The sequence below is a fragment of the Marmota monax genome, unplaced genomic scaffold (genome assembly GCF_021218885.2).
Source record: "Marmota monax isolate L192 unplaced genomic scaffold, Marmota_monax_Labrador192_F-V1.1 WCK01_AAM20220418_F8-fsc00004, whole genome shotgun sequence".
NCBI classification, from domain to species: domain Eukaryota; kingdom Metazoa; phylum Chordata; class Mammalia; order Rodentia; family Sciuridae; genus Marmota; species Marmota monax.
The window spans coordinates 19,195,321-19,221,677 of record NW_026692881.1 but is presented as its reverse complement, the minus strand read 5'-3'; the positions used below and the strand labels follow the sequence as shown (position 1 = coordinate 19,221,677).

Genomic DNA, 26,357 nt, shown 5'->3' with positions numbered 1-26,357 from the left:
TTCCCTTCTTTAAGGTTGAATTACTTAAACTGTCACCAACAAATGAAAAGCCTATTCTGCATCCTTACCTTCATTATTATACCATTGGTAAGATAAAATAATTTGTCCATTTTAACACATGATCAAACTGACTTTAATTCAGTAACAACATATTTTATGAAATGTGACCTTGCCCCCTTGCCCCCCAGAATTGTTAAGCTAAGGAGCATTTGACTTCCTGAACCTGGCTGTCTTGCAGACATTCTGACATTAACAGATATTATCTTAGTAAGGATAATGTAATTCAACTCCAAAACTCTCTTCTAATAAAATCAGGGGTGGGGAGTGGGGAAGAGGATGTGTGTGGGTCTCAGTTTCTGCTATAGAAGACCCTCAATAAATGTTCGTTGATCTAAATAGAATTAATTTTTCATTATGTGATAGCGTATAATGGACAACCTTCCAATATTGGATAGATTTACATCCTGTGGCAATATAATGTATAATTCCTTAAAATAAATAAATTTACATATTTCAAAATAGGAATCTCATACTTGTAAAGGGAAATAAGCTTGGGTGAATATAATTTGCCACAGAAGAAACATGTAATTTGTATTCGAACTGAAATCATCTTGATTCATAATGCAACATCATATGGCATTTAGTTCAGTGTTCTGCATAAATTGATGTCAAGCATATCATTGTCTGAAACTGAGGTAGTTTAGTCATTTTTAAAGTTAGTGCCAAGAATCAAGCCTTTCAAAGGCAAAATTGGGTGAGATTACTTTAAGGTGCGAGCCGCGAGCTCCGCCCCATATACCTGAGCGTCCCGCTTCACCTTGGCCTAGGTGAACCACATCTCCCAGCGTCCCCTGCAGGGCTCCCGCGCCTGCGCACTGTCAGTGAAGGCGGTCCGACTGAACTCCCGCGCTCTCCCGTCGCGGCACTTAGCTTTTCTGGTCCGATTTTGCCGGGGCCATGGAAGGGGTCGCGGCGATCACGGCAGGCAACGCGGGAGCTGCCACGGCGGAGGGAGCCGCAGTCATGCCGCCGCCGCCTCCCGTGTCCCCACCTGCCCTCATCCAGCCGCCCGCGGCCGGCGAGGAGGGCCCGGCTCCTCTGCCCGAGGTGGGGGCTCCAGGCTGCTCCGGCTCCCGGCCCCCTGAGTTGGAGCCCGAGCGCAGCCTGGGCCGCTTGAGGGGTCGCTTCGAAGACTACGACGAGGAGCTGGAAGAGGATGAGGAGTTGGAGGAGGAAGAGGAGGAGGAGGAGGAAGAGCTGAGCCACTTCTCGCTGAGGCTGGAAGGGGGCCGGCCGGACTCTGAGGACGAAGAGGAGGTATATATGGCCCCCGCTTGATCTTGCTGGGCCTCGTGGCCTCGAGGACCTAGCTCGCCCTCGCGGGTCCCCGGGGCCGACCCCGGCTCTCTGCTGCAGCCCTAGGCACTCGTGTGTACCTCAAGCCCTCCTCGCCCTGCCTGCCCAGGCGTGTGGCTGGGGGAGGCCTCTGACCCTGGCCGATTCCCAGCCGACTTGTTTTGTGAGGTCTCCGTAGGTTGCTCAGGCCCTCTGGGTCCCAGTCATTCATTCTGCAAATAATTATTGAGGTTACTGCTTGACGGACGGATTAGACTCCTAGGGTGCCGTGCCCCTTGCAGTCCACGGGTTTACAGTGCGACCCAGATAATAGGCACTCTACCTATTCATTCTGTAAACGGAGGGTGGTTTTTCTTTTCTTTCTTTTTTTTTTTTTTTTTTTAACGTAGTAGCACATTCTTCATCAAGTTAGGTAATGCAACTGACCAAATTATTAAACTTGTCCTCCAGTATGTGTAATGTTTGCCCATTTTCTAAGCAATGTGTAAGGTGTAATGAGGCCTTCTTTCACTGCCAGTATACTGCATATCCAAGAGATTGAGATCCCTCTGAAACATTGCTTTATATTGTATCATTGTAACTTTTAGTAGGAGTTTGAAGGGTTAGAGGTATAGATTTCCATGTTGTAATTAAGTTTCATGCTGTTTGTAACAGATCTTGAGATGTGGGGTTTTTTTGGGGGGTGAGGGGAGGTGATACCGGGGTTTGAACTCAGCGGTACTCAACCACTGAGCCATATCCCCAGCCCAATTTTGTATTTTATTTAGAGATAGGGTCTCACCGAGTTGCTTAGCGTCTCACCGTTGCTGAAGCTGGCTTTGAACGCCAGATCCTCCTGCCTAAGCCTCCCAAACCTGGGATTACAGGCATGCTCCACCGTGCCCTGCTGAGATGTGGTTTAAATTGTTTTGAGACCTTTCTCACTGAGTAGCCGGAGCTGATCTCCAGCTTTCAGTGTTGAGATCTTCCTGCTTCAGCTTCCAAAGTAGCTGGGAATACAGACCCAGACCACCTCACCTGCTAGTTTAAGAATTTGAGAAGGCAGCTGGGCACAGGCCCTTAATCCCAACTGCTGAGAAGTCTGAGGCAGGAGGATGTAAGTTAGAGGCCACCTCAGCAAAAGAGTTGGGAATGTAGATCAGTGGTAAAGTGCCATTGGGTTCAATCCCCAGTGTGCAGAAAGGCAGGGGAAAAAATGAAGTTTATTTATTCTAATGTATTAAATTAGGGGCTGGGATTGTGGCTCAGTGATAGAGCACTTGCCTAGCATGTGTGAGGCACTGGTTGGATTCTCAGAATGGCATATAAACAAATAAAATAAAGGTCCATTGTCAATTAAAAAGTATTTTTTAAAAAATTATATATGTGTTTAGTTGGGGAGGAAAAGAATTTGAGAAGGCAAAGACGTATTTTAAAACTATTTCCATTGCATTTGCAGCGCCTGATTAATCTTGCTGAGCTGACACCATATATCTTGTGTTCCATTTGCAAGGGTTATTTAATAGATGCAACTACCATTACAGAATGTCTTCATACGTGTAAGCATACAGTTTACATTTCTAAATAACATCATTAATTTTTGAAATGTTTAAAGAATCCTAATTTAAACTTTTCTTTTTAACAGTTTGTAAAAGCTGCATTGTAAGACATTTTTACTATAGCAACAGATGTCCAAAATGCAACGTAGTTGTACATCAGACACAACCACTTTACAATATAAGGTAAGAGGAATATTTATGTAACAATTGTTTTAAGTATACTTTTTCTGAAAGCTTGAAGTTGTGTAGTTGGGAATAAATTCTTTACTCCCTCAAAATTAGAAGAAAGAGAACTACGTATTCTTTAAAGAAATGTGTGTAGAGCACTTACTATGTACCAGGCACTGTGGTATCTACTGGGGATTTGAAAAGAGAGGTAAAAGATAGGAAAAGAAAAAGAAAGGGAAACAAGCCTCTTTATTTGAGGTTTTTAAATCCCATCATACAAGTTGATGGGGCTAGTTTAGTCTTGTCATTTTTATCATACAGTATTTAGAATTTTTTTTAGAAGTAAGACCTGAAACAACTGGCCTCTGTAGTACAACTTATCTGTTATGGATCATTATAGCTGTTAAGACAAGTTTTAGTGAATGTTTAATTTCTAAAGAGAAGAAAAATACTGAAAGTAGAGTAATTTAATTTTCTCAGAAAATACTGTTGATTTTGTATTGCCTTGATAGAAGAGTGTTTTATAGATGATACACAGAAGTTAAAAATACAGTGTCTACCCTCAAGCTCACATTCTTTTTGAGGGAATAATACCAAAACACAGGGAATAATTTAGTGACCCATTTAAGAATCTATGAGTACTTGTGACTAATTACTTGAGATTCTCCTCGGTGAGTTATGTCTCAGGAGCTTTAAGTGAGACCTAAAAGTAACTTGCCACTGAAAAAGGAGATGCCCATTCCCCTGGGAAAACACACTTAAATCACTGTAGGAAAATGCATTTTTATGAATTCTGAGGTATTCTCCATCCTTTCCTTTTATTAGGTTGGACCGACAATTACAAGATATAGTGTACAAATTAGTGATCAATCTAGAGGAAAGTAAGTTTCTTTTATTACATAGTTGTGAACCCCAGCATCTCTGATTCTACTAGTTACATTTTAAGTGTAATTTAGTTTGTGTTTTATCATTTTTTAGGAGAAAAAAAGCAAATGCATGATTTCTATAAAGAAAGAGGTCTAGAAGTACCTAAACCTGGTAAGTTTGGGTGTATACTATAATGTATTTATAGATTACAGAATACTAACTTACTGAAATCATGGCCTTTGAAGTTCTTTTTTGGGGATAGCTAGTTATTATGTGATGAAAGAGAAATGTTTTGAGGGCAGTGCTACAGTGTAACCCAATTTAATTGTTCATAAGAATAAAAGAATTAGGGTGTACAGGCCCTGGAGCTAGATTTTCTGAATTCACTCCTAGCTCTACCATTTTATTAGGTGACTCTAGCAAGTTACTTCAATGCGTCAGTTTCCTCATCTTTAAAAGAGGGGTTATAGAAGCAGTTCATTAAAAAAAAAAAATCAGTAATATAAGCACTTAAAACAGTGCCTGGCACATAGTAACTGCTCAGACATTAGTTTTTATGATGCTGGTAATATCACACACAGTATAGAAGTCAGATAGATTTGGGTTTAAATCCTGTTGACTGTAGGCAAATTGCCTAATCTACTAAGCTTCAGGGGTTTTTTTCTTATCAGTTTTAAAAAAAATGAAATGTATGTAATTGCTAAGCATGAACCCTGGCACATAGTAGTGTTTAAAAAGTGTTATCTACAAATATTGATGTTCTGGTGAACTCTCTGTGGCCCTGATAAACCAGCCACATACTTCAGCTTTCCATTGTGGAGGAGGTCCTTGATTTGCTGTTAATTTCACTAATTTTGACATTAGTTGATACTATTAATGAAAGGAGGATTGAGTGCTTTATGACATTTTAGTCAACATAATTCTAATACACATATAATTATTTTTTTGAAATATCTTACTTTATGAAAAATTTATCCTAAATCAGCTTTCTTGTTTGGTTATCAAATAGCTGTTCCACAGTCAGTCCCTTCAAGCAAAGGAAGAACTAAGAAAGTCCTAGAATCAGTGTTTCGTATTCCACCTGAACTTGACATGTCTTTATTACTGGAGTTCATTGGGTGAGTATCCTAAAAGTCTACCCATTGATCTTAACAAAGACATTTTCTTCTTCTTCTTCTTTTTTTTTTTTTTTTTTTGGTGGTAATGGGGATTGAACCCAGGGCCTTGTGCATGCAAAGCAAGCACTCTGCCAACCTGAACTATATCCCCAGCCCAACAAGGACTTTTTTTTTAAGTCCCAAAATTATAAAGTTATTCAAAACTCAGGTAAAATCAAGTTTTTCTTATATCCCTTTAAAAATTAATTATGGAGCTGGGGACAGTGGTGCATGCCTAGAATCCCAGCAGCTTAGGAGGCTGAGACAGGAGGATCTCAAGTTCAAAGCCAGCCTCAGCAATTTAGCAAGACCCTAAGCAACTTAGCAGAATCCTCTCTAAAAATAAAAGGGCTGGGATGTGGCTTAGTGGTTAAGCATCCCTGGGTTCAATCCCTGGTACCAAAAATAATAATATGGAGCCAGGTATGATGACACACTCCCATAATCCCAGTGACTGGGGAGGCTAAGGCAGGTAGATCACAATTTTAAGACAAGCCTCAGCAATTAAGCCAGACCATATCTCAAACAATAAAAAAGAGTTAGGGATACAGTTTAGTTGCAAAATGCCTCTCTGTTCAACCCCTAGTACCTAAATAAATAAAATATAGAATATTTAAGATTTAGAAAAAGGTATAAATAGCTCAATTGGGGCTGAGATTGTAGCTCAGTGGTAGAATTCGAGCCTAGCACATGTGAGGCCTGGGTTCAAACCTCAGCACTACATAAAAATGAAATAAAGATATGTGTCCACCTACAACTAAAAAATAATAAATATTAAAAAAAAAATAGCACAATAGCCATGGATAGCTTCATCATCTGGTTTAAGAAATAAACCATTAGGCCAGATGTGGTGGCACATTTCTGTGATCCCAGCAACTCTGGAGCCTGAGAAAGGAGGATTGCAAGTTCAAGTCCAGCCTCATCAGCTTATCGAGGCCCTGAGCAATTTAGACTGTTCTAGAAAGAAAGAGTGAGATTGAAATAGAGGGGTGGTGCCTGGGGGCTGAGGATGTGGCTCAGTGGTTAAGTGTCCCTGGTTTCAATCCCTGGTACCAATAAAAAAAAAAGAAAGAAAGAAAGAAACCATTAGTAATGTAGCTATCATGGCTACCTATTCTGTTCATCTCTCTCCCTCAGAAGTTAATAACAACTTTCCTAAAAGTAGGGTTTATTATCATTTTTCATAGGCTTAACAAAATGTATCCTTTTCTAAACAACATATAGAATTGTTTTTACAAATTTAAAAACTTTAATTGCATAGTGTGTTTTTTAACTTGCTTATTTTTACTCAATTTTGTGAATCACTCATGTTAGAAAGTATAACACTAATTCATTCATTTTCACCATTGTCTGATAATTCATTAAAATGAATATGTGATGATGTACCTTTTCTTGTACTGCTAAACAATTTGGTGGTTTCCAGGTGTTTATTTTTGTTGTTGTTTTTTGCTATTACAGTGTTGCTAGAAACATTTTTCTACGGATCTTTTTTGTGCATATGTAGTAGATCTAAGGGTATAGATCTGCTGAGTCTTAGGATATATTTCTTCTCAATTTTATTTTGATTTTGCCAAGTTATTTTCCAAAGTAGTTAGATATCTAATTCAAATCAATTGCTTCAAACACTGTAGGATATGGTATATTCCTTTAGAGTGCAGCTTTGTAAAACAGACTTATCGTGGTCATAGAGTTGGCATGTGTCAAACGTTCTCAGATACTATACTTACATAACTCACAGAATAAAATGCCTTTCTTAGAAAAATTTAGAATCTAGGGCCTCACCTAGGTGAGTGCTTTTTTTTTTTAATATTTCTTTTAGTCTTGGATGGACACAATAGCTTTATTTTATTTATTTATCTTTATGTGGTGCTGAGGATCAAACCCAGTGCCTCATATGTGCTAGACAAGGTTCTACCACTGAGCCACAACTCCAGCCCTTGGCGAGTGCTCTTTTACTGAGGTACATCCCCAGCCCTTCAGTTCTATATTTCTAAATTGAGAATTCTAACAGCAACTCACAGGTTTGTTGTAAAAACAACAAATACTCAGTGTGTTCTATATATACATACCTTTATCTGTATACAATACCTTTATCTATCTATCTATCTATTTATTTATTTATGTGGTGCTGAGGATCGAACCCAGGGCCTTTCATGTGCTAGGCCAGCACTCTATTGCTGAACTATAACCCCAGCCCCCTCGGTGTGTTCTTTTTTTTTTTAAAGAGAGAGAGAGAGAAAGAGAATTTTTTTTTTTTTTAATATTTATTTTTTAGTTATCGGCGGACACAACATCTCCATTTTGTATGTGGTGCTGAGGATCGAACCCGGGCCGCACGCATGCCAGGCGAGCGCGCTACCGCTTGAGCCACATCCCCAGCCCCTCGGTGTGTTCTTAACAGTTCTTAACGTGTTCTATTTTTTTGGGGGGGGGATACTGGGGATTGAACTCAGGGACACTCAACCACTGAGCCACATCCCAAGCCCTATTGTATTTTATTTAGAGACAGGTCTCACTGAGTTGCTTAGTGCCTTGCTATTGCTGAGACTGGCTTTGAACCTATGATCCTCCTGAATCAGCCTCCCAATGTTCTTTTTTAAAAAAAAAAAAAATTTTTTTTTAGTTGTAGTTGGACATAATACCTTTATTTTATTTATTTTTATGTGGTGCTGAGGATCAAACCCAGGGCCTTGCATGCACTAGGTGAGCACTCTACCACTGGGCCACAATCCCAGCTCCCCCCCACCATGTTCTTTTTTTTGATTAGGCTTATTTTTATTTGTTCTACTTAGTTGTATCTGACAGCAGAATGCATTTCAATTCATTGTACACAAGTGGAGTGCAACATTTCAATTCTCTGGTTGTACATGGTTTAGAGACACACCGTTTGTACATACCTAGGGTAATAATGTCCATCTGATATTCTTTTAAAATTTTTTTTTTTTTTTTTTTTTTTTTAGTTATAGATGGACACAATACCTTTCTTAATTTATTTTTATGTGGTGCTGAGGATTGTACTCAGTGCCTCACATGTGCTAGACAGGTACTCTATTGTTGAACTACAGCTCCAGCCCTTTTACCATGTTCTTAAGATTGAAATAATGCAGAGGCCTGGGGTTGTGGCTCAGTGGTAGAGTGCTTGTATTTATTTACAATAAATAAGTAAAGAAAGCAAAGAGAATGAAAGATTGGTTAGGTCGTGCATGGTACTCTATACAACATATAAATGCTAAAAAAAATCGGATTCATAGGATATATGAGTATGATATGGCTAAAACTTGATGCATAGTAGTTTTTTGTAAACCAGAGAGGTAATATCCACTGTATTTTGCATTTGCCCATCAAAAGTACTGTGATCATCTCTGGGTAGGTATCACATTTTGAGAGAGGTTGGTAAATCAAGGTGTAATCAAAATAATAAAAGGTTTGAGAGCTTGGGTTGTGGCTCAGCGGTAGAGTGCTTCCTAGCACGTGTGAGGCAATGGGTTGGATCCTCAGCACCACATATAATAAATAAAGCTATTGTGTTGGTCTACAACTAAAAAAAAAGGTTTCTAAATGTATGTATTTTATTTGGCTGTGGAAGAACAAAATAGTTAGTTTCAGATCTTTAGATGATGATCGCATGGAGCCAGGTGTGGTAGTAAATGCCTATAATCCCAGCAGCTCGGGAGGCTGAGACAGGAGGATCATGAATTCAAAGTCAGCCTCAGCAATTTAGCAAAATTTTTTTTTTGGGGGGGGGTGGTCCTGGGGATTATAGCCACATTCCCAGCTCTATTTTGTATTTTATTTAGAAACAGGGTCTCACTGAGTTACTTAGTGCCTCACTTTTGCTGAGGCTGGCTTTGAACTCACCATCCTCCTGCCTTAGCCTCCTGAATTGCTGGGATTATAGGCATGCACCACTGCACCTGGCCCCCCAAAACTTTTTTAAGTCGAATTATCACATGAGAAAGATCTAATTTACAAGAGCACCAATAGACAAAATGAGGCCAGTAGTAAGGTATAGGTTGCCAGGAGAAATATGTTCAATTTAGTACAAGAAAGGCTTTCTAACAAAGTTGCCCACAAGTAGAATGGGCTCCCTTTGTCAGTTAAGAAACTTTCTGGAAGTTGGCATGATGATACATGCTTGTAATCCCAGTGATTTGGGAGACTGAGGCAGGAGGATCAAATATTTGAAGACAGCTTGAATAACTTAGCCAGATCCTGTTTCAAAAGAAAAAATTTAAAAAAGGCTGAGGATGTAGCTCAGTAGTAAAGCATCCCTGGGTTTATCTCCCAGTACAAAGAGAAAAGGAAAAGAAAATCCCTCTAGATATTCAGGCAGAAGTCATTTGCCCATACATCTCGCATTCTTCAGGCATTTTTTTGTTGTTGTTTGTTTTTTGATGCTGGGGGTTGAACCCAAATCTTGTGCATGCACATGTTTTACCACAGAAGGCACACCTAGCCCAAGCGATCATTCTTGTAATGAATAGAAGTTTTATTTTATAACTCTAATGTTATATTGTAATCTTATATATATGTAATATATTTGTACTTTATTAAGATATCTATATTATATAAACAATTGTTTCTAACCTAATATATAGACGTATATTAATATAGTATACAAATTATGCAGCATATTATATATATAATGTCTATCTCTGTATAAACATGTGTGTGTGTTTGGTGTGTATGTGTATGGTGCTAGGGATTGAACCCAGAGCCTTGTGAATGGTAGGCAAGCACTTTATCATTGAGCTATAATCCCAACCCCTTTTAGGTATTATATTTTTATAATAAAGAATACTGTGGAGATAATGCAATTGTGATATTGCTTGTTCATAACATGATAGGGAAGAAGGAACATATGAAGTGTGAATACCAGCTTTATCATATATAGCTCTGTGTGACTTGAAGCAAGTTATTCAACCTCTATGATCTCAATTTCCCCATCTGTAGAATAGGAATACCCATACCTGATTTGTAGGGCTATTGTCAGAATTAAATGAAAATCATACATAGTATAAGAAGATAATGCCTGGAGCACAGTATATGCTCAACACAAGTTAGTGCTCCTTATCTCCCTGTGATATAATAAAGAAATCCCTTTGGGCTTTTCTGTAAAAGGCAAACAGTAAAATCAAGCCCAGTGGTTATGTTACAAGTAAAACAGCAGAGAGGTGGCAGCCTTCTTGTAAGAAATTATATCAAATTACTGTGGAGGGAAAATACATTCATTATGATTTTAAAAAACAAACATTGTTCTTCAAGTTGGAAAATGTTACAATAAGTGTGGGGAAAATCTAAATATTAACGATATCCTTTTTTGCAAATTTATTGTACAACATGATGACTACAATTAATAATAATGTGTTATGTGCTTGAAAAATTGCTTAAATATTCTCACTGCACACACACACAAAACAAGTATATGAGCTGGACCTGGTGGTATTTGCCTATAATCCCAGCAGTTTGAGACGCTGAAGTAGGAGGATCGAAAATTCTAGGCCAGCCTCAGCTACTTTGCAAGACCCTCAGCAACTTAGTGAGACCGTGTCTCAAAATAAAAAGGATTGAGGGTATAGCTCAGTGACAAAGTACATCTGGGTTCTATCTGCAGTGGGCCTCGCCCACAAAGAAAGTTATGAAGGGATGGATATATTATCTCAATTTAATCATTTGGTTGTACATATATATTGAAGCTGAAATGGCACATTGTACATTGTAAATATATACATTTTTTAAATTTTCAATTATATACTAATAATGCTAGATGAGATGGCAAGTAAATAAAATTCTAGACGTTTTCTATAAAGAATGTATTTTTAACTTCTGAAGTATGGATGGTAGTGGCTGGATAAAACTGCCTTCATCTTACCACTAGGTGGCAGAAATGACAATTACATTTATTTATTTCCTAAAGACTTAGGTGACTTTTACATTAGACTGATGTTTCTCAAATATTTATATTCAAGTTATTTTTCTGTTGTTTTATGACTAGACATCTAACTTAAAGTATTAAATATTGATTAACTTTGCTCTCATTTTTCAGTGCTAATGAAGGCACGGGACATTTTAAGGTATTTTACTTTTATTTTTTCATTCATTTCATAAGAGAATTCCTTAGCACACAAATTTGGTTCAGATTAGCAACCAAATGGAGACGGTCTTACTTCATAATAAAAATATTTTTAAATAAGTTATTGAAATATGAAGTGTATTCTACAGCGACCTATTATAATAGGTTCATGAAGGGAAGTGTTATTAAGTAGGGATTTGTTATTAATTCAGAACTGGATAATTTTTCAATTAAAAAAAATGCTATGTTAAAAAAAGCTAAAACCAAATGCTATGTTAACTTGGTGATTAATACAATTTCAAAGCATTTTTTGCATAGTTGGCATTTAGTTAAGTATGAGCTTAAAATTTTATTTACATATAACATGTTTGACTCAAGTTAACCTGCCCTAACTTGTTATTTTAATCATTCACTGAGATTTTAGAGGTAAGAATGCATTCCTTTGTAACATATGTAAAGTTCAGAGTTGTCCTAAAGGCTCAAATCACAGGTGCTATTGATATAGTGTTGGTGCTATAGTATGAGTTATTCAGAAAAAGTCAAATTTTTAAAAACGATTAACTGTTTAGGTTTCCAGTGACTTTTGTCAAAGTCTGTGTAACTTTTGTCAAATTATACCTGGTTGGACATACTGCTTTGTTTTGTGAACACAATAACTTAAAGAAATAATTAAAGCATAAGAATACGTAGTTACTTCTCTGGATAAAGTACATTATATAGATGTCTCTCAGAGTTTATTGTGATGGAGGGAATGCAATGTTAAGTCCCCAAGATTTTTGGTGACTTTAAAGTATCAAACTATTGGTAATTAACTTTAGAAATTGTTTCATAGCATTTGTTTAGGAAACTGTCATATCAATGAATGTTTCATAATACATGTAAGAAAATGGCAGTTAAGTTTATAAATGGTACAATGACAGGGTTGTATGATTCTGGAGTTCCCTGAAGACATCTCTGCACTGAGTTATGGTGTCTTGACAGGCCAGCATTTTTTAGAACTCATGAAGAAAGAATTGGGAAATAAATTGAAATGTTACTCTACTGCTTCAATAGAAGCACATGTACACGTAGAATTTTGTTCCTGATTATTGCACATCAAAAAACCAAGATGACAGAACCACCTGTAACATATTCTTGCCAAAACAGATGGGAAGGTGATCATGCTTACAGATTTGATTGCTCATTTCCTGGAAATATTGGGGACAAAGGAACACAATGACACAAAGTAATAGGTCCAGTGTAGATAGTGGAAAACTACATGGCAAGCAATTCTTTTCTTCAGCAAATAAAAGGGAAAGAAATGAAGAAAAACCTATTGATTAAAGTAGCTGAGGGGACATATAAATTAATTTCAATGTATGAGCCTTATTTGGATTTGATTTGAAAAATAATCTGTGAAAAGCTTTTGAGCCACTTGTGGTGGCACACACCTATAATCTCAGTCACTTGGGAGGCTGAGTCAGGAGGATTGTAAGTTCAAGACCAGTCTAATCAACTTAGTGAGACCCTGTCTCAAAATAAATATAGGGTTCAGGATGTAGCTCAGTGGTCGAGTGCTTGTTCAGCATACATGAAGCCCTGGGTTCCATCCCCAACATGGCAAAAACAAAACTAAAATGTATAAAGGAATAGAGATGTAGTTCATTGGGATTCAATCTCCATTATTTGCAAAAAAATTTAAAGTTTTTGGGATAATATCCCCCATTTGGAAACTACCCAAATATCCATCAACTGATGAATACTTAAACAAAATGTAACATATCCATGTGATAGGATATTATTTGTAAAAAGAATGATATACTGACACATACTACAGCATGGATGAACCTTGAAAACACTGCTAAATAAAAGACACTAGTCACAAAAGGCTATCCATCTATTGTATGGTTCCATTTATATGAAATATCCAGAACTGGGAAATCTATAGAAGCAAAGTAGATTAAATGGTTGCCAAGACTATAAGAGAGAATGACTTAATTTATATGGGATCTTTTTGGGGTCATGAAAACATTTGAACTTAGATAGTGATGGTAGTTGTTCAACTTTGCAAAGATGCTAAAATCCACTGAATTGTACATTTTTAAAGGGTGAATTTAGTGGTACATGAATTATATCTCAAGAGAACTGTTTTTTGGTTTTTTTTTTAAGTAATTAAGCCATGATCCAATAGAAATTTAAAGTAGAAGCATTGTTTATAATTTATTTGGTATAAACTTATTGGGAATATAAAAATTGTATCTGGGCGCTGGGGTTGTTTCTCAGCGGTAGAGTGCTTGTCTAGCATGTGTGAGGTCCTGGATTCGATCCTCAGCGTCACATAAAAAATAAATAAATAAAAGGTATTGTGCCCAACTACAACTAAAAAATAAATATTTTTGAAAAATTGTATCTCAGCAGGGGTTGTGGCTTAGTGGCAGAGCACTCGCTTAGCATGTGCAAGGTCCTGGGTTCAATCCTCAGCACCACATAAAAAGAAATAGAGCTATTATGTCCGACTATAACTAAAAAATAAAATATTAAAAAAAATTGTATCTGATAAATGTTACTATTTTAGTTTGAATCCACCACTGGTTATTATGTTGTTTTTTTTTTTATAAAACTTTAATTTTATTCCCTCAGCCCTAGAAAACAAAATCATTTTCTTCTAGAGAAAAATAAATAAAAATAGAGACAATTGTTGAAATTTGAAGCTTACTAGATATTTTCTGATATCAAGGAATTTTAAGGTGTGATAATGATATTATACTCGAGTTTTTAAAAAGTTCTTTAGAGATATACCAAAGTACTTTCAGATGAAATGCTATATTTTGGATTTGCTTCCAAACACATGTGGAGGACAAGGGTGAGCCAGGAAATAGGATAGATAGGATGGGAAATAGGTGAATGAATCTAAAACAAGATTGACCTTGAGTTGCTAAAGCGAGGTGATAAGTATATAGGAATCATTATACTATTCTCATAGTTTCGAGATATTACATTTTCTGTTAAACTGATAATACAGATGTTAATTTGTAGGCTTATAACTATGAGAAGTGATGAATGTATTGTTTTAGAAATAAATGATTCTATTAACTGTATTTTGTGACTTTTTGCATTGTTGAAACAGTCTTTTACACAATTGTAGTTAACAAATTTGCAGTCTCATTGTTTTTAACTTCTGTATTTATAATAGATGTTCTACTTATAGCTTTTTCAGTATAATTTAGTATTACATTACTTAAAAAACATTACTTATGCATGCAAGGCAAACACTCTACCAACTGAGCTATATCCCCATCCCAATATTTCAGTATTCTTATAAAGATGAATCAATCTCTTTCTCTTTCCCACCTTCTCTTTTGTATTTAATAAGTGAGTTCAAATTAAACCTATTTTACTAGGTTGATACCTGGTTGTTAAATGTCTAACTCCCTAAACCTATGAATCAATGTCATGAATTCTCTTTTCCATATTCAATATAAAAGTTTCTACAAAGCAGCAGCATTTTAACTTTTTGGTTTTGGGTTGGGGGTCTGGTGATTTAACCCTGAGGCACTTTACCACTGAACTACATCCTCAACCCCCAACCCCTTTTTTTCAATGTTTTAGTTGTAGGTCGGCACAATATCTTTATTTCATTTTTATGTGAGGTGTGAACCCAATGCCTCATGTGTGCTAGGTGAGCATTCTATCACTGAGCCACAACCCCAGCCCACATCCTTTTTGTTTTTTATTTTGATACCTGTCTCAATAGGTTGCTGAGGGCCTCACTGAGTTTCTGAGGGCCCCACTAAATTGCTGTGCCTGACCTCCAATTTGTGAGTGGCTGGGATTACAGACATCTGCCACTATGCTCTGCAACATTGTAACAACAGTCTAAGAAGTAGACAGAATCGAACTTTCATATACCCATCATCAGCTTTACCAATTATTAACTAATGTCCAATTTTATTTTTTCTATGCTCCCATCCACTCACCTTTCAACAGTCCTCAGCACTATACTACTTATTCTGGAAACACTTCAGTTTTCTTTTTTTGGTACTGGAGATTGAACCCCGGGATACTCAGCCACATTTGGAGCCATATCCCAAGCCCTATTTTGTATTTTATTTAGAGACAGGGTCTTGCTGAATTGCTTAGCACTTTGCTTTTACTGAGGCTGGTTTTGAACTTGTGATCCTCCTGCCTCAGCCTCCCAAACTGCTGGGATTACAGGTGTGCACCACCATGCCTGGCAACATTTCAGTATTTTTTTTTTTTTTTTTTTTTTTTTTGTGGTGCTGGGGATTGCACTCAGGGCCTTATGCATGCAAGGCAAACATTCTACCAACTGAGCTATATCCCTAGCCCAACATTTCAGTATTCTTAAAAAGATGAATCAGGGACTGGGGTTGTGGCTCAGTGGTGGAACGCTTGCCTAGTATGCATGAGGCACTGGGTTCTATCCTCAGAACCACATAAATGTAAAATAAAGATATTGTGTCCACTTAAACCTAAAAAAATAAATATTAAAAAAAAAAAGATGAATCAATCTCTTTCTCTTTCCCTTTCCCACTTTCTCTTTCTTTTTTCCCCTTGGTCTAGGGATTGCACTGAAGGGTAATCTACCCAGCCTATATTTTATTTTGAAGTAGTGTCTTGCTAAGTTGCCCAGGCTTGCCTAGAACTTGTAACCCTCCTTCCTTAGCCTCCTAAATCACTGTGGTTATAGGCATGTGCAACTGTGCCTTTGTTTTCTTTTTAATGACCACATATCATACCTAAAAATATGTTACTAAATGTCCATTTTATGAAAGATAAAAATAAGATGGGCAGAACTATTCTGAACTAAAGATTACAGAGATGTGACAAACAAATGCAATGTGTGATCCTTCTTTGAGTTAGATCAAAAGAAATACAGTTTATGCAGGGTGCGGCAGCACGTGCCTTTAATCTCAGGAGGCTGAGACAGGAGGATCACGAGTTCAAAGCCAGCCTCAGCAATGGCAAGATCCCAAGCAATTCATTGAGACCCTGTCTCTAAATACAAAATAGGGATGGGGATGTGGCTTAGGGGTTGAGTGCCCCTGAGTTCAATCCCCAATACCAAAAAATAAGAAGAAGAAGAACAGTTTATAAAGAATATCATTATAACAATTGGAGAAATTTGAGTATGGACTTATTTACATAATTATATTAATTTTAAAAATTTTTCGGAGTACTTCCATACCACTTCCTGACAATTACATTATAGTTAATTAGGAAAATCAAATCCCCTTACTCTGAAAAGTTAACTGCCAGTCTGTTTAGTTTTAAATATTTCAGTGCCTGCGAATAATTCTAGTTGTCTAAGGAAAAAAAATACGCATATACACACATAAGAAAAAATGAAGCAAATAAAGTAAAGTATTAATAGATGGTTAACTAAGTGAAGGTTATTGGAGAGTTTATTATTTTTATAACTTTGTAAATTTGTCATTTTTTAAAGCTTGAGGGTAATGAATGAAAGAATTAACAATTTCTTTCTTTCTTTTTTTTTTAGTTGTTGATGGACCTTTATTTTATTCATTTACTTATATGCAGTGCTGAGAATCAAACCCAGTGCCTCACACATATGAGGCAAGCACTCTACCACTGAGCCACAACCCCAGCCCAACAATTTCTTATTATCAAATATCTAGAGCTAGGCTCAGTGGTATACATCTATTGCCCAAGCTATGTGGGCTAAGGCAGGAAGATAACCTGAGCCCAAGACTTTGAGAACAGTGTGGGCAACATGATGAAACCCTATTGCAAAAGAAGGAAAAAAGAAATCTACTTGATATTCAAAATTTTGTCTAAATTGTAGTATGGCTTTGTTTTAGTTGTTAGGTCATTAAGGTTTCTATTTCCTTATTTTTTCTTATAATTTTTGTTGACAAAACTGAGTCACTTGTCCTGTAGTTTCTGACAGATTGAAGGTTTTTAAAATGTTTTTTCCCCCTCCAGAACCTGGGTTTGAACCTATGGCCCCACACATGCTTGACTTGGTGGCAAGCATTCTACCACTGAAATACATCCCCAGTCCTTTTTATTTTGAGCCAGGGTCTTGCTAAATTGCCTAAGCTGGGCTTGAGCTTGTGATCCTCCTGCTTTAGCCTCCTGAGTAGCTGGGATTACAGAAGTGTGCCACTGCACCCAGTTTCCCTGCCCGCTCTCTTTGGCAGAGTCTTGCTGTGTTGCCCTGGCTGGTCTCCAATTCTTGGGTTCAAGTGATCCTCCTATCTAAGCCTCCAGAGTATCTGGGACTACAGGTGTGTGCCACTGCACCCTGCTTATTATGGAAAATTTTAAACTCATACAATATTAGACAGAATAGTATAACGGAATCCTGTGTACATATTCGTTTATACCTTCACTGCTCTTCTTCCTCTCATACAATTTTTAAAAAATATTTTTAATTGTAAGTAGATACAATACCTTTATTTTTTTATGTGGTGCTGCAGATCGAACCCAGTGTCTCACATGTACTAGGCAGGCACTCCACTACTGAGCTATAATCCCAGTCCTCCTCTCATAATTTTGAAGCAAATCCCAGACTGTATATCATTTTTACATAAGTAATTCAGTTTGCTTCTAAAAGATAAGGGCAGGGTTGGGAATGTAGCTCAAAGGTAGAACATTTGCCTAGTGTGTGCAAAACCCTGGATTTGATCACCAGCTCAGCAAATAATAATAATAACAACATCAGTAATAAAGATAAACAGAGGATAAGGGCTATTCTTAGCCATGTATAGTGATGCACACCTATAATTCCAGTTACTTGAGATGCTCAGGCAGGAGGATCACAAATTCAAGGTTAGCTAGAGCAACTTAGTGAGGCCCTGTCTCAAAAACAACAACAAAAGGTTCTGGGGATGTAGCTAAGTAGTAAAGCACTTCTATGTTCAATCTCCAATACCAGAATAAATAAATAATAAGGACTACTTTAACATAATAATGATACTACATCTTTTTTTTTTCTTTTTAGTTTTACTATTCCTTCTCCATTTTATTTTTTCTTTGCAGTTTTTGTTGTTGAAGAAACTAGGTTTTAAACATTTGATCCTGTGTATTCTCTCTGTCTTTGAATTGTAAGTTTACTACTTGAAATGAACGAATAACTTTTACTCTGAATTGCTACCCCTCCCCTGCCATTTCCTCTTTATCTTTCTTTTTGATGAGACAGGACCTGACTATGTTGCACAGGCTGGCCTCAAAAACCTGGGCCCAAGTGATCAGCCTCCCAAGTAGTTGGGACTACAGGTGTGTGCCACATGCTCAACATTTTTTCTTTTTGCAGATTAGGGATCAAATCCAGGACCTTGATTATGTTAGGCAAGCATTATACCACTTAGCTATACCCCTAGCTCTCTATCTCTCTTTTTTAAAAAATGATACTAGGGATTGAACCCAGAGTCTCCTGTATGCTAGACAAGCATTCCACCCCTGAGATAAACCTACAGCCCTTTGTTGTGGTTTTGATGTGCTATTAAATTATCCTAGCTACTTGAGTGGGTGAGGCAGGAGGATCTCAGTCCAGCCTGGGCAAGACCCTATCTGGAAATATAAATAAAATAAAATTTAAAATGGCTGGAGGTATAGCTTAGTGGTAAAATGACCCTGGGTTCAGTCTTCAGTACCACAAAAATAATAAAATAAGCTAGAAAGCCTTTCTATTAAATAAATTTTTGACATACTTTTCAGAGAGGAAAAACAGAGAAGAATTTCTATTTTTCTTTGGAATATAAATGAACTCAAATTTCATAGTAATTTTTCTCTCAAGAAAATTAAATCAGCTTTGCTATAAAATATGTCTTAAGGTACACATTATCTTTTTTTTTTTTTTTTTGGTACTGAAGATTGAACCTAAAGGAACTTGACCACTGAGCCTCATCCCTAGCCCTATTTTGTATTTTATGTTGAGATAGGGTCTCACTGAGTTGCTTAGTGCCTTTTGCTGAGGCTGACTTTGAACTCTCGATCCTCCTGCCTCAGCCTCCAGAGCTGTTGGGACAGACCTGTGCTGCTGCGCCCGGCAAGATATACATATTTTAAAGATTTACATATTTTATATTTATGTATACATATATAAATTCTGAAAATAGATTTATCTGTTTATTTTTGTAGCCATTGGAAAAGAAGTTTGTTCGAGTTTCAGGAGAAGCCACTATTGGACATGTAGAAAAATTCCTCAGAAGAAAAATGGGTCTTGATCCAGCTTGTCAGGTACAGTGCATCATGTATGTAAAAGGACAGGTGAAGATGTGAGATTACCTTTACCCATATTGACGAAATAACTGTTTTGATTTTTCTTGCTAGGATTTTGTGTAGTGGCTTTGTTTTATGATACTGTAGACATTGTAAATACCAATTGAATGTTGATACACAGTAATTCCCACCCCCAACTTTGATCACATTTGATTTTCTGTTCATTTCTTTTTGCCATCAATGACCATCTCTTAGTGTTAGAGGAAAGCTGAGGATATGAGAAATATTTAAGAACTTCTAGACTCTCAATTCTAGCTCTTTCTCATTTGGTAGTAAAGCAAAAGATTACTTATCATCCACTTTTCTTCAGAGAACATCCTTGCAAGTGTAGTGTAATAAGCAAGCTCAAAATACCTGGAAAAGTGTCAGGGCATGGTGGTACATGTCTGTAATCCCAATAAGTCAGGAAGCTGAGACCCTAAGCAACTTTGTGAGACCCATCTCAAAAAATTTAAAGGGCTAGTGCTATATCTCAGTGGTTAAGCTCCTCTGGGTTCAATCCCCAGTACTAAACAAACCCTAGAAAATTGTAATATCTGTCTAAGGTAGACCTTATTAGTTTTGGTGGATTTTTTTTGTTTTTTTTACAGTGCTGGGAATTGAACCCAGGGCCTTATGCCTGCTAGACAAGTACTCTATAGTGCTAAGAATCGAACCCAGTGCCTCACACATACCAGGCAAGTGTGCTACGGCTGAGCCACAGTCCCAGCCCCCCTATTAGTTTTTTTTTAAGGATTATAAAATATCTCTTTTTGCTCTCCAGCCCCACCAAAAAGCAAAAAATAAACAAACAAAACCCCTCCTATTCTAGTTGTATAATATTTTCTTGTAAACTGTAAATCTCAAACCTTACATATTATTGAACATTAAAGATACACATATGTATAGTTATGTGGTTCCAGTGAAAATGCACTGGAAATAGCATTGCTTTTTCATTAGTCAAATTTATAAGGAGTTTTTATAATTCTCCATATGTGTAAAATTTTATGGAATATTTCTTATCTAAAATATCCTGCTGTTTACTAAATTGGTAGCTATGTTAAAATGATGCTGAAATTTTGTTAGTGTTTTTAGTACCATAGTACTAAAAATGTATATTAAATCAAATTAAAGTGATCTCTCTGAGCTTGACATATACTGGTTGATTCTCATGTACAATGAAAATTAGAGGGCTGGGGTTGTGGCTCAGTGGTAGAGCGCTTGCCTAGCACATGCGAGGCCCTGGGTTCGATCCTCAGCATCACTAAGAATAAATAAATAAATAAATATATATATATATATATATATATAAAGAAAATTAGAAATAACTTATTACCTTGTAACCATGGCATAATTGAGGCTCTCTTTGGGCTTTGGGTTAGAGACAGTTGTTTAAGGACTCCTGCACCAAGAATTGTGAGTGATCTTAACAAACAGTCTAATGTTTCTAAAACAGGAGGGGTCCTCTCTAGGATTTAGATTATAAGTGCCACATGTGGTGATTTAAGAGATTTTGATTGTCAGGACTGTGGATGAAACTCAGTGGTTAGCATTTTCCTAGCATGTATGAGAAGCCCTGAGTTCAATCCCTAATTCTGGGAGAGGAAAAAAAAAAAACCCCAGAAAATTGATTCCCAAAACTCAAAGTTGGTATCCCACCACCCATTTATTATTTTTTTGACAAAATTATCTATATTTATTATATACATGATGTTTTAAAGTATGTATACTCTGTGGGATAGCTAAATCGAGCTAATTTGCATAGTATGCTTTTTTTCTTCCTTTTTTTTTTTTTTTAAGTAAGAATACTTATTATGTTGATATTCTCCCCTTCATTTCTTCATATGGTGTCTTGCAGAAAGTGATCTGATGTGCTCTTGTTCTTCCATAGGTAGATATCATCTGTGGTGATCACTTGCTGGAGCAGTACCAGACTCTAAGGGAGATCCGACGTGCAATAGGTGATGCAGCAATGCAAGTAGGTCTCTGTTCTTCCTTAAAGTAACTAGCTGGGTGTGCTGGCACATGCTTATAATCCCAGCTACTTGTCTGAAGCAGGAGGATCAGCTTCAGCAGCTTAGTGAGATCCTGTTTGAAAATAAAAAATAAAATAAAAAGGACTAGGCATGCAGAACAGTGGTAAAGTGTCTCTGGTTCAATCCCCGGTATCACAGAGTGAATGGATGAATAGATGAAATGACTTACATTATAGAAGACTCACTGATTGAATAATATCTAGTCTCTTTGTGTCTTTATAACAAAATACCTGAAGAAGATTAACTTACAAAGAAAATAAGTTATTTGGCTTGTGATTCTGGTGGCCAAAAGGCCCAAACAGATAATGTTTGTGTCCTTGCCAGAGTCCCCTGGCTGAGAAGTAGAAAGGGATCTAGCAATATTCATAAGGGGTACCTGTGCAAGAAGTGAGCTAAAATAGTTGAACTTGCTTTATAACAACCCATTCTTGAGGGAATTGATCCAGTCCTGTAAAAAGACCTGACCCCCTCCCTTGAGACTTCATTCATGTCCTAATCACCTTCCACTTTACCTCTCTCTCTCTCCTTTTTTTTTTTTTTTTACTGGTGATCAAACTCAGGGGCGCTTAAACCCTGAGCCACACTCCCAGCCCTTTTTTGTATTTTATTTAGAGACAGGGTCTCTCTGAGTTGTTTAGGTCCTTGTTAAGCTGCTGAGGCTGGCTTTGAACTCCTGATCCTCCTGCCTCAGCCTCTGGAGCTACTGGGATTACAGGCATATGTCACACCCGGCAACTCTACTTCAGGTTTCCATCATCTTCACACTGCCACACTGGGGACCAAGTTTCCAGCACATGAATCTATAAAGAGAAATCATATCCAAACCATAGTGAATAGTTAAAACTGACACCATTAATGGAGACATCTAAATAGAAAATATAAATATAGATATATTGACATGTTTATATTTATAAAAATATACTATATAGAAACTAAAAATTTTAGACATCTAGATATAAACTTGAATAATTATTTCATAAAATATTATTTTATTGAAATAATTTTGAGATCTTGAAAGAGCTTGCAATCCACATTTCCATTTTATATCTGTGCATATCAGTATACTGTTTTATAAAATGATGCTTTTCATTTATGAAACATAACTATGCAAAAATTAACATGTAAAATATAATTTCTCTGCATATAAAAACTGTTAAGGATCTTTTTTTTTTAAGAGAGAGAGGGAGAGAGAATTTTTTAATATTTATTTTTCAGTTTTCGGCAGACACAGCATCTTTATTTTATTTGTATGTGGTGCTGAGGATCAAACCCAGCGCCGCGCACATGCCAGGCAAGCGCGCTACCGCTTGAGCCACATCCCCAGCCCCTAAGGATCTATTTCTGTTACACAAAATCATTTGCTTTGATCAGTTACTAAGTCTAGAATAGATCTGATGGTTCAGAGACATTGTATGGGGTTATGCTTTATTTGACTTATTCTGTATTTTTTTATATATATATTTTTTAATATGTTTATTATTTTTAATGTATTTTTTTGTGGGGATTGAGTCCAGGGCATTGTACATTCTAGGCAAGCACTGTATCATTGAGCTTATCTCTAGGCTCCCTACTTTTTTTTTTTTTTTTGGTACTGGGGGCTTGAACTCAGGGGCACTCAACCACTGAACCACATCCCCAGCCCTACTTTGTATTTTTAGAGACAGGGTCTCACTGAGTTGCTTAGCGCCTCACTTTTGCTGAGGCTGGTTTTGAACCCGCAATCCTCCTGCTTCAGCCTCCCAAGCCGCTGAAATTATAGGTGTGTACCACCACACCAGACTCTCTAGCCCTTTAAATTTTATTTTGAGATATGCTAGCTTTTTTTTTTTTTTAATACCTTTATTTTGTTTGTTTATTTATTTTTATGTAGTGTTGAGGATCGAACCCAGGGCCTCACGCATGCTAGGCAAGCGCTCTACCACCGAGCCACAACCCCAGCCCGCCATGCTAGCTTTGAACTTGTGATCCTTCTGCCTCAGCCTTCTGAGTCACTGAGATTACCGGTTTTTCCACTGCACCCATTGAGACAAGCTAATTTTTTTAAAAAAATTGTTTATTTTGAGTTTAAATTTCTTCATTGGGTTCTGAGGATGTAACTCTGCAGCCGAGCACTTATCTAGCATGCTTAAGGCCCTGGGCTTCACTCCCAGCAACAATAAGAACAACAACAAAATTTTTTCAAGCAGTCATCTATCTGCTCTTTGGTTTACTGTTGACTGGCCTTTGTCATTCCCTATAGACTCAATATGCCTAACTTAAATATTCATTTATGCTACTTTCTTGGTCCTCATGGGGCATTTGAATTTGTGAACCCTCTTTTAGAATTCTGATAATTTTTGCTGGAGTTGCCAGGAACAGAAGCCAGATCACAGAGTAGTGGGTAAGAAATTAGGAAGGGGAGCCATGGAAAATCTTAGTGAAGAAGAAAAGGTTAGGGAGAAATAAGGATTGCCAATTCAAGTGATATGTGCCACCACTCCTTTTTGTTACTCAGAGAAGTCCTTGTTACATTTCCCAATGAGTCTTTCCTTTTAGCTAGTTTTTCAGTCCATAGGAAAATAGAAATAGTACCTTATAAAGGTGAGTTACTTACTGAATACAGGCTTGGTGAGAGTACAAAGAATTAAGACCTGATATTCAGAAGGGAAACAGAGACCCACAAAAAAAGCTGATAAAAAGACTTGGAGGGCTGGGGATGTGTCTCAAGTGGTAACACGCTTGCCTGGCATGTGCGGGGTGCTGGGTTCGATCCTCAGCACTACATAAAAAAATAAAATAAAAGATGTTGTGTCCACTGAAAACTAAAAAATAAATATTAAAAAATTCTCTCTGTCTCTTAAAAAAAAAAAAAGACTTGGAAACAGAGCATCTAGAATCATTTAGTATAAAGTTAAGTTGCCCATCATCCCTAAGGACAATCTTCAAGGGAGGATGTAAACTATATGATTAATTTTAGGCTTCCATGAAATGGGTAAGAGTTACAAAGTTACATTACTTACAGTAGTAGTGAACTGTACGTAAGTGGAAATGAACATTTCTTTTTTTAAATAGTACTGGGAGTTGAACCAAGTGCACCCTACCACTGAGCTACATCCGCAGTCCATTTTTTATTTTTATTTTGAGACAGGGTCTCTCTAAATTGCTGAGGCTGGCTTTAAACTTGGATTCTCCCACCTCTACCTCCTCAGTTGCCATAATTTCAGGCATAAGCCACTGTGCCCAGCTAAACGTTTCATTTCTTAAACAGATCCATGATACTTTAAGAAGAAGAAAAGAGGGGGCTGGGGATGTGGCTCAGGTGGTAGCGCGCTCGCCTGGCATGCATGCGACCCGGGTTCGATCCTCAACACCACATACCAACAAAGATGTTGTGTCCACCGAAAACTAAAGAATAAATATTTAAAAAAAAAAAAGAAGAAGAAAAGATAAATCTTTTTTATTCATCTTTGGATAATTGTTTGTCATAAGCAACCTTGCCTGCTGGGCCCCAAGGCATGTCTATAATCCCAATGACTAGGGATGCTGAGGTGGGAGAATCACAAGTTTGAGGCCAGTCTCAGCAACTTAATGAGATCCTGTTTCAAAAAAAAAAAAAAAAATTAAAAGAACTGGGCATGTAGCTCAGCAGTAAAGCATCCTGGGTTCTCAGTACCCCAAATAAATAAATCAGCTTTGATATGGTCATTTGCATAACTAGTTTTCAAAAAACTGCAAAATAGTCTTTTTCTCTCCTTCCCCTTTTCAGGATGGTCTGCTTGTCCTTCATTATGGTCTTGTGGTTTCTCCTCTGAAAATAACTTGAAGATGCTAGGCATATTATGAGGAAGGAAGCAAACAAAGTAAGGAAATTTCTACAGGACTGTATTTCACCAAAGATTTCCCAAAACATGTAATCACTACCACGTTGTGCTGTTCAAGACATACCTTATCTATTTTCAGCGCCAAGAATCCTAGGTACAATTGGAACGAAGGAATGCACCTGTTTCACTAGAGACTATATGTGAAAAGCACTAGAGCTCAGGGGAATTTTTCCAAAACAGCATATTTTAAAATTCCATATACTTTGATGTTGATTTTTGCTTCCCATCTTTGAGGTAAAGTGATCACTGTTTTTTCCTTTGTTGAGCCATATCCCTTTAAAGTTGGCAGTAAGGATTCTGTTCTGTGGAACAGCATCAGTTGGACAGTCATCCTCTTGGGAAAAAGAGGTATGCTTTTGAATGGGAGAATCAAAGCCAGTCTTTGTTAAACCACAGGGTATACTCTCAAAAGACCAAAACTACTGGCTGCTTTTGTATTTGCCATCATATTTTAAACTTGTAGAGTTTTTTTTCCCCCCCTTAAACCAGCAATACTACTAAAGAAATGTTTGTTCATAAAATGGATGAATTATCATTACCTGTGTGAAGACACTGTGTCATAAGCCTTCAGTGTAATAAGACTTCTTAACATATCTTACAATAAGAGGTGCTTATTTGTGATGACATATTTAATTTTATTTGCATACATAGTATGATTTGTTGATAACTTGTAATGGCACTCCTTCTGAAAGTAATAATAAAACATTTCAGGTGAATTTCAGAAGTTTACAGAATACTTTTTGTTTCCTCAGCAAGTCAGCTTAATATTCATTTTCCCCTTATTTTGTGACTGGGATAAAGAATAAGAATGTTTGAGAGCTGCTTACTTTTATGCAGACTTCAATTTTGAACATTATTTTGCTTAAAATTAGCCTCCTGATTCTTTCTAAATGAAATATTTTGTAGCAAAATTTCCAAATCTGTATAAACTTTAAAAATTGGACAAGGATTGGCAATTGTTTTGTAAAGAATCTGTGAATTGTGTATATATCTCTTCTAACATTTAATAAAAATTTATTTTAGCTTACTTTGAAATGTGTTTACTGTGGATTTTAAAAAAATAACCAAAACCCTTT

The 26,357-nt window shown here is 37.0% G+C and overlaps 1 protein-coding gene across 4 annotated transcripts; it reads left to right on the top strand.

The window, feature by feature from the left end:
* Positions 1-870: 870 nt before the first annotated feature.
* Pcgf6 (polycomb group ring finger 6) lies at positions 871-26,308 on the top strand. Of its 4 annotated transcripts, none has more exons than XM_058581284.1 (10): positions 871-1,317; positions 2,795-2,894; positions 2,981-3,077; positions 3,888-3,943; positions 4,041-4,100; positions 4,939-5,047; positions 11,133-11,160; positions 18,325-18,401; positions 19,266-19,364; positions 21,281-21,368. In XM_058581284.1, the coding sequence occupies exons 1-9, from the start codon at positions 958-960 to the stop codon at positions 19,318-19,320; spliced, it is 942 nt and encodes a 313-aa protein (XP_058437267.1). In that variant the 5' UTR covers positions 871-957; the 3' UTR covers positions 19,321-19,364; positions 21,281-21,368. The 4 variants fall into 4 exon arrangements, with proteins under 4 accessions (XP_058437267.1, XP_058437266.1, XP_046306471.1 ...); XM_058581283.1 differs by having other exon boundaries at positions 872-1,317; positions 21,277-21,369; XM_046450515.2 differs by lacking the exon at positions 18,325-18,401 and adding an exon at positions 25,167-26,308 and having other exon boundaries at positions 875-1,317; positions 21,281-21,363.
* Positions 26,309-26,357: the final 49 nt, after the last annotated feature.

What these genes read in the sequence shown, in the direction of transcription:
- Pcgf6 (XM_046450514.2), top strand. Translation starts at nt 958, where the DNA reads ATGGAAGGGGTCGCGGCGATCACGGCAGGCAACGCGGGAGCTGCCACG. An exon ending in TACAGAATGTCTTCATACGT is followed by an intron (nt 2,895 to 2,980) that starts GTAAGCATACAG and finishes TCTTTTTAACAG; the next exon opens with TTTGTAAAAGCTGCATTGTA. An exon ending in TCTAGAAGTACCTAAACCTG is followed by an intron (nt 4,101 to 4,938) that starts GTAAGTTTGGGT and finishes GTTATCAAATAG; the next exon opens with CTGTTCCACAGTCAGTCCCT.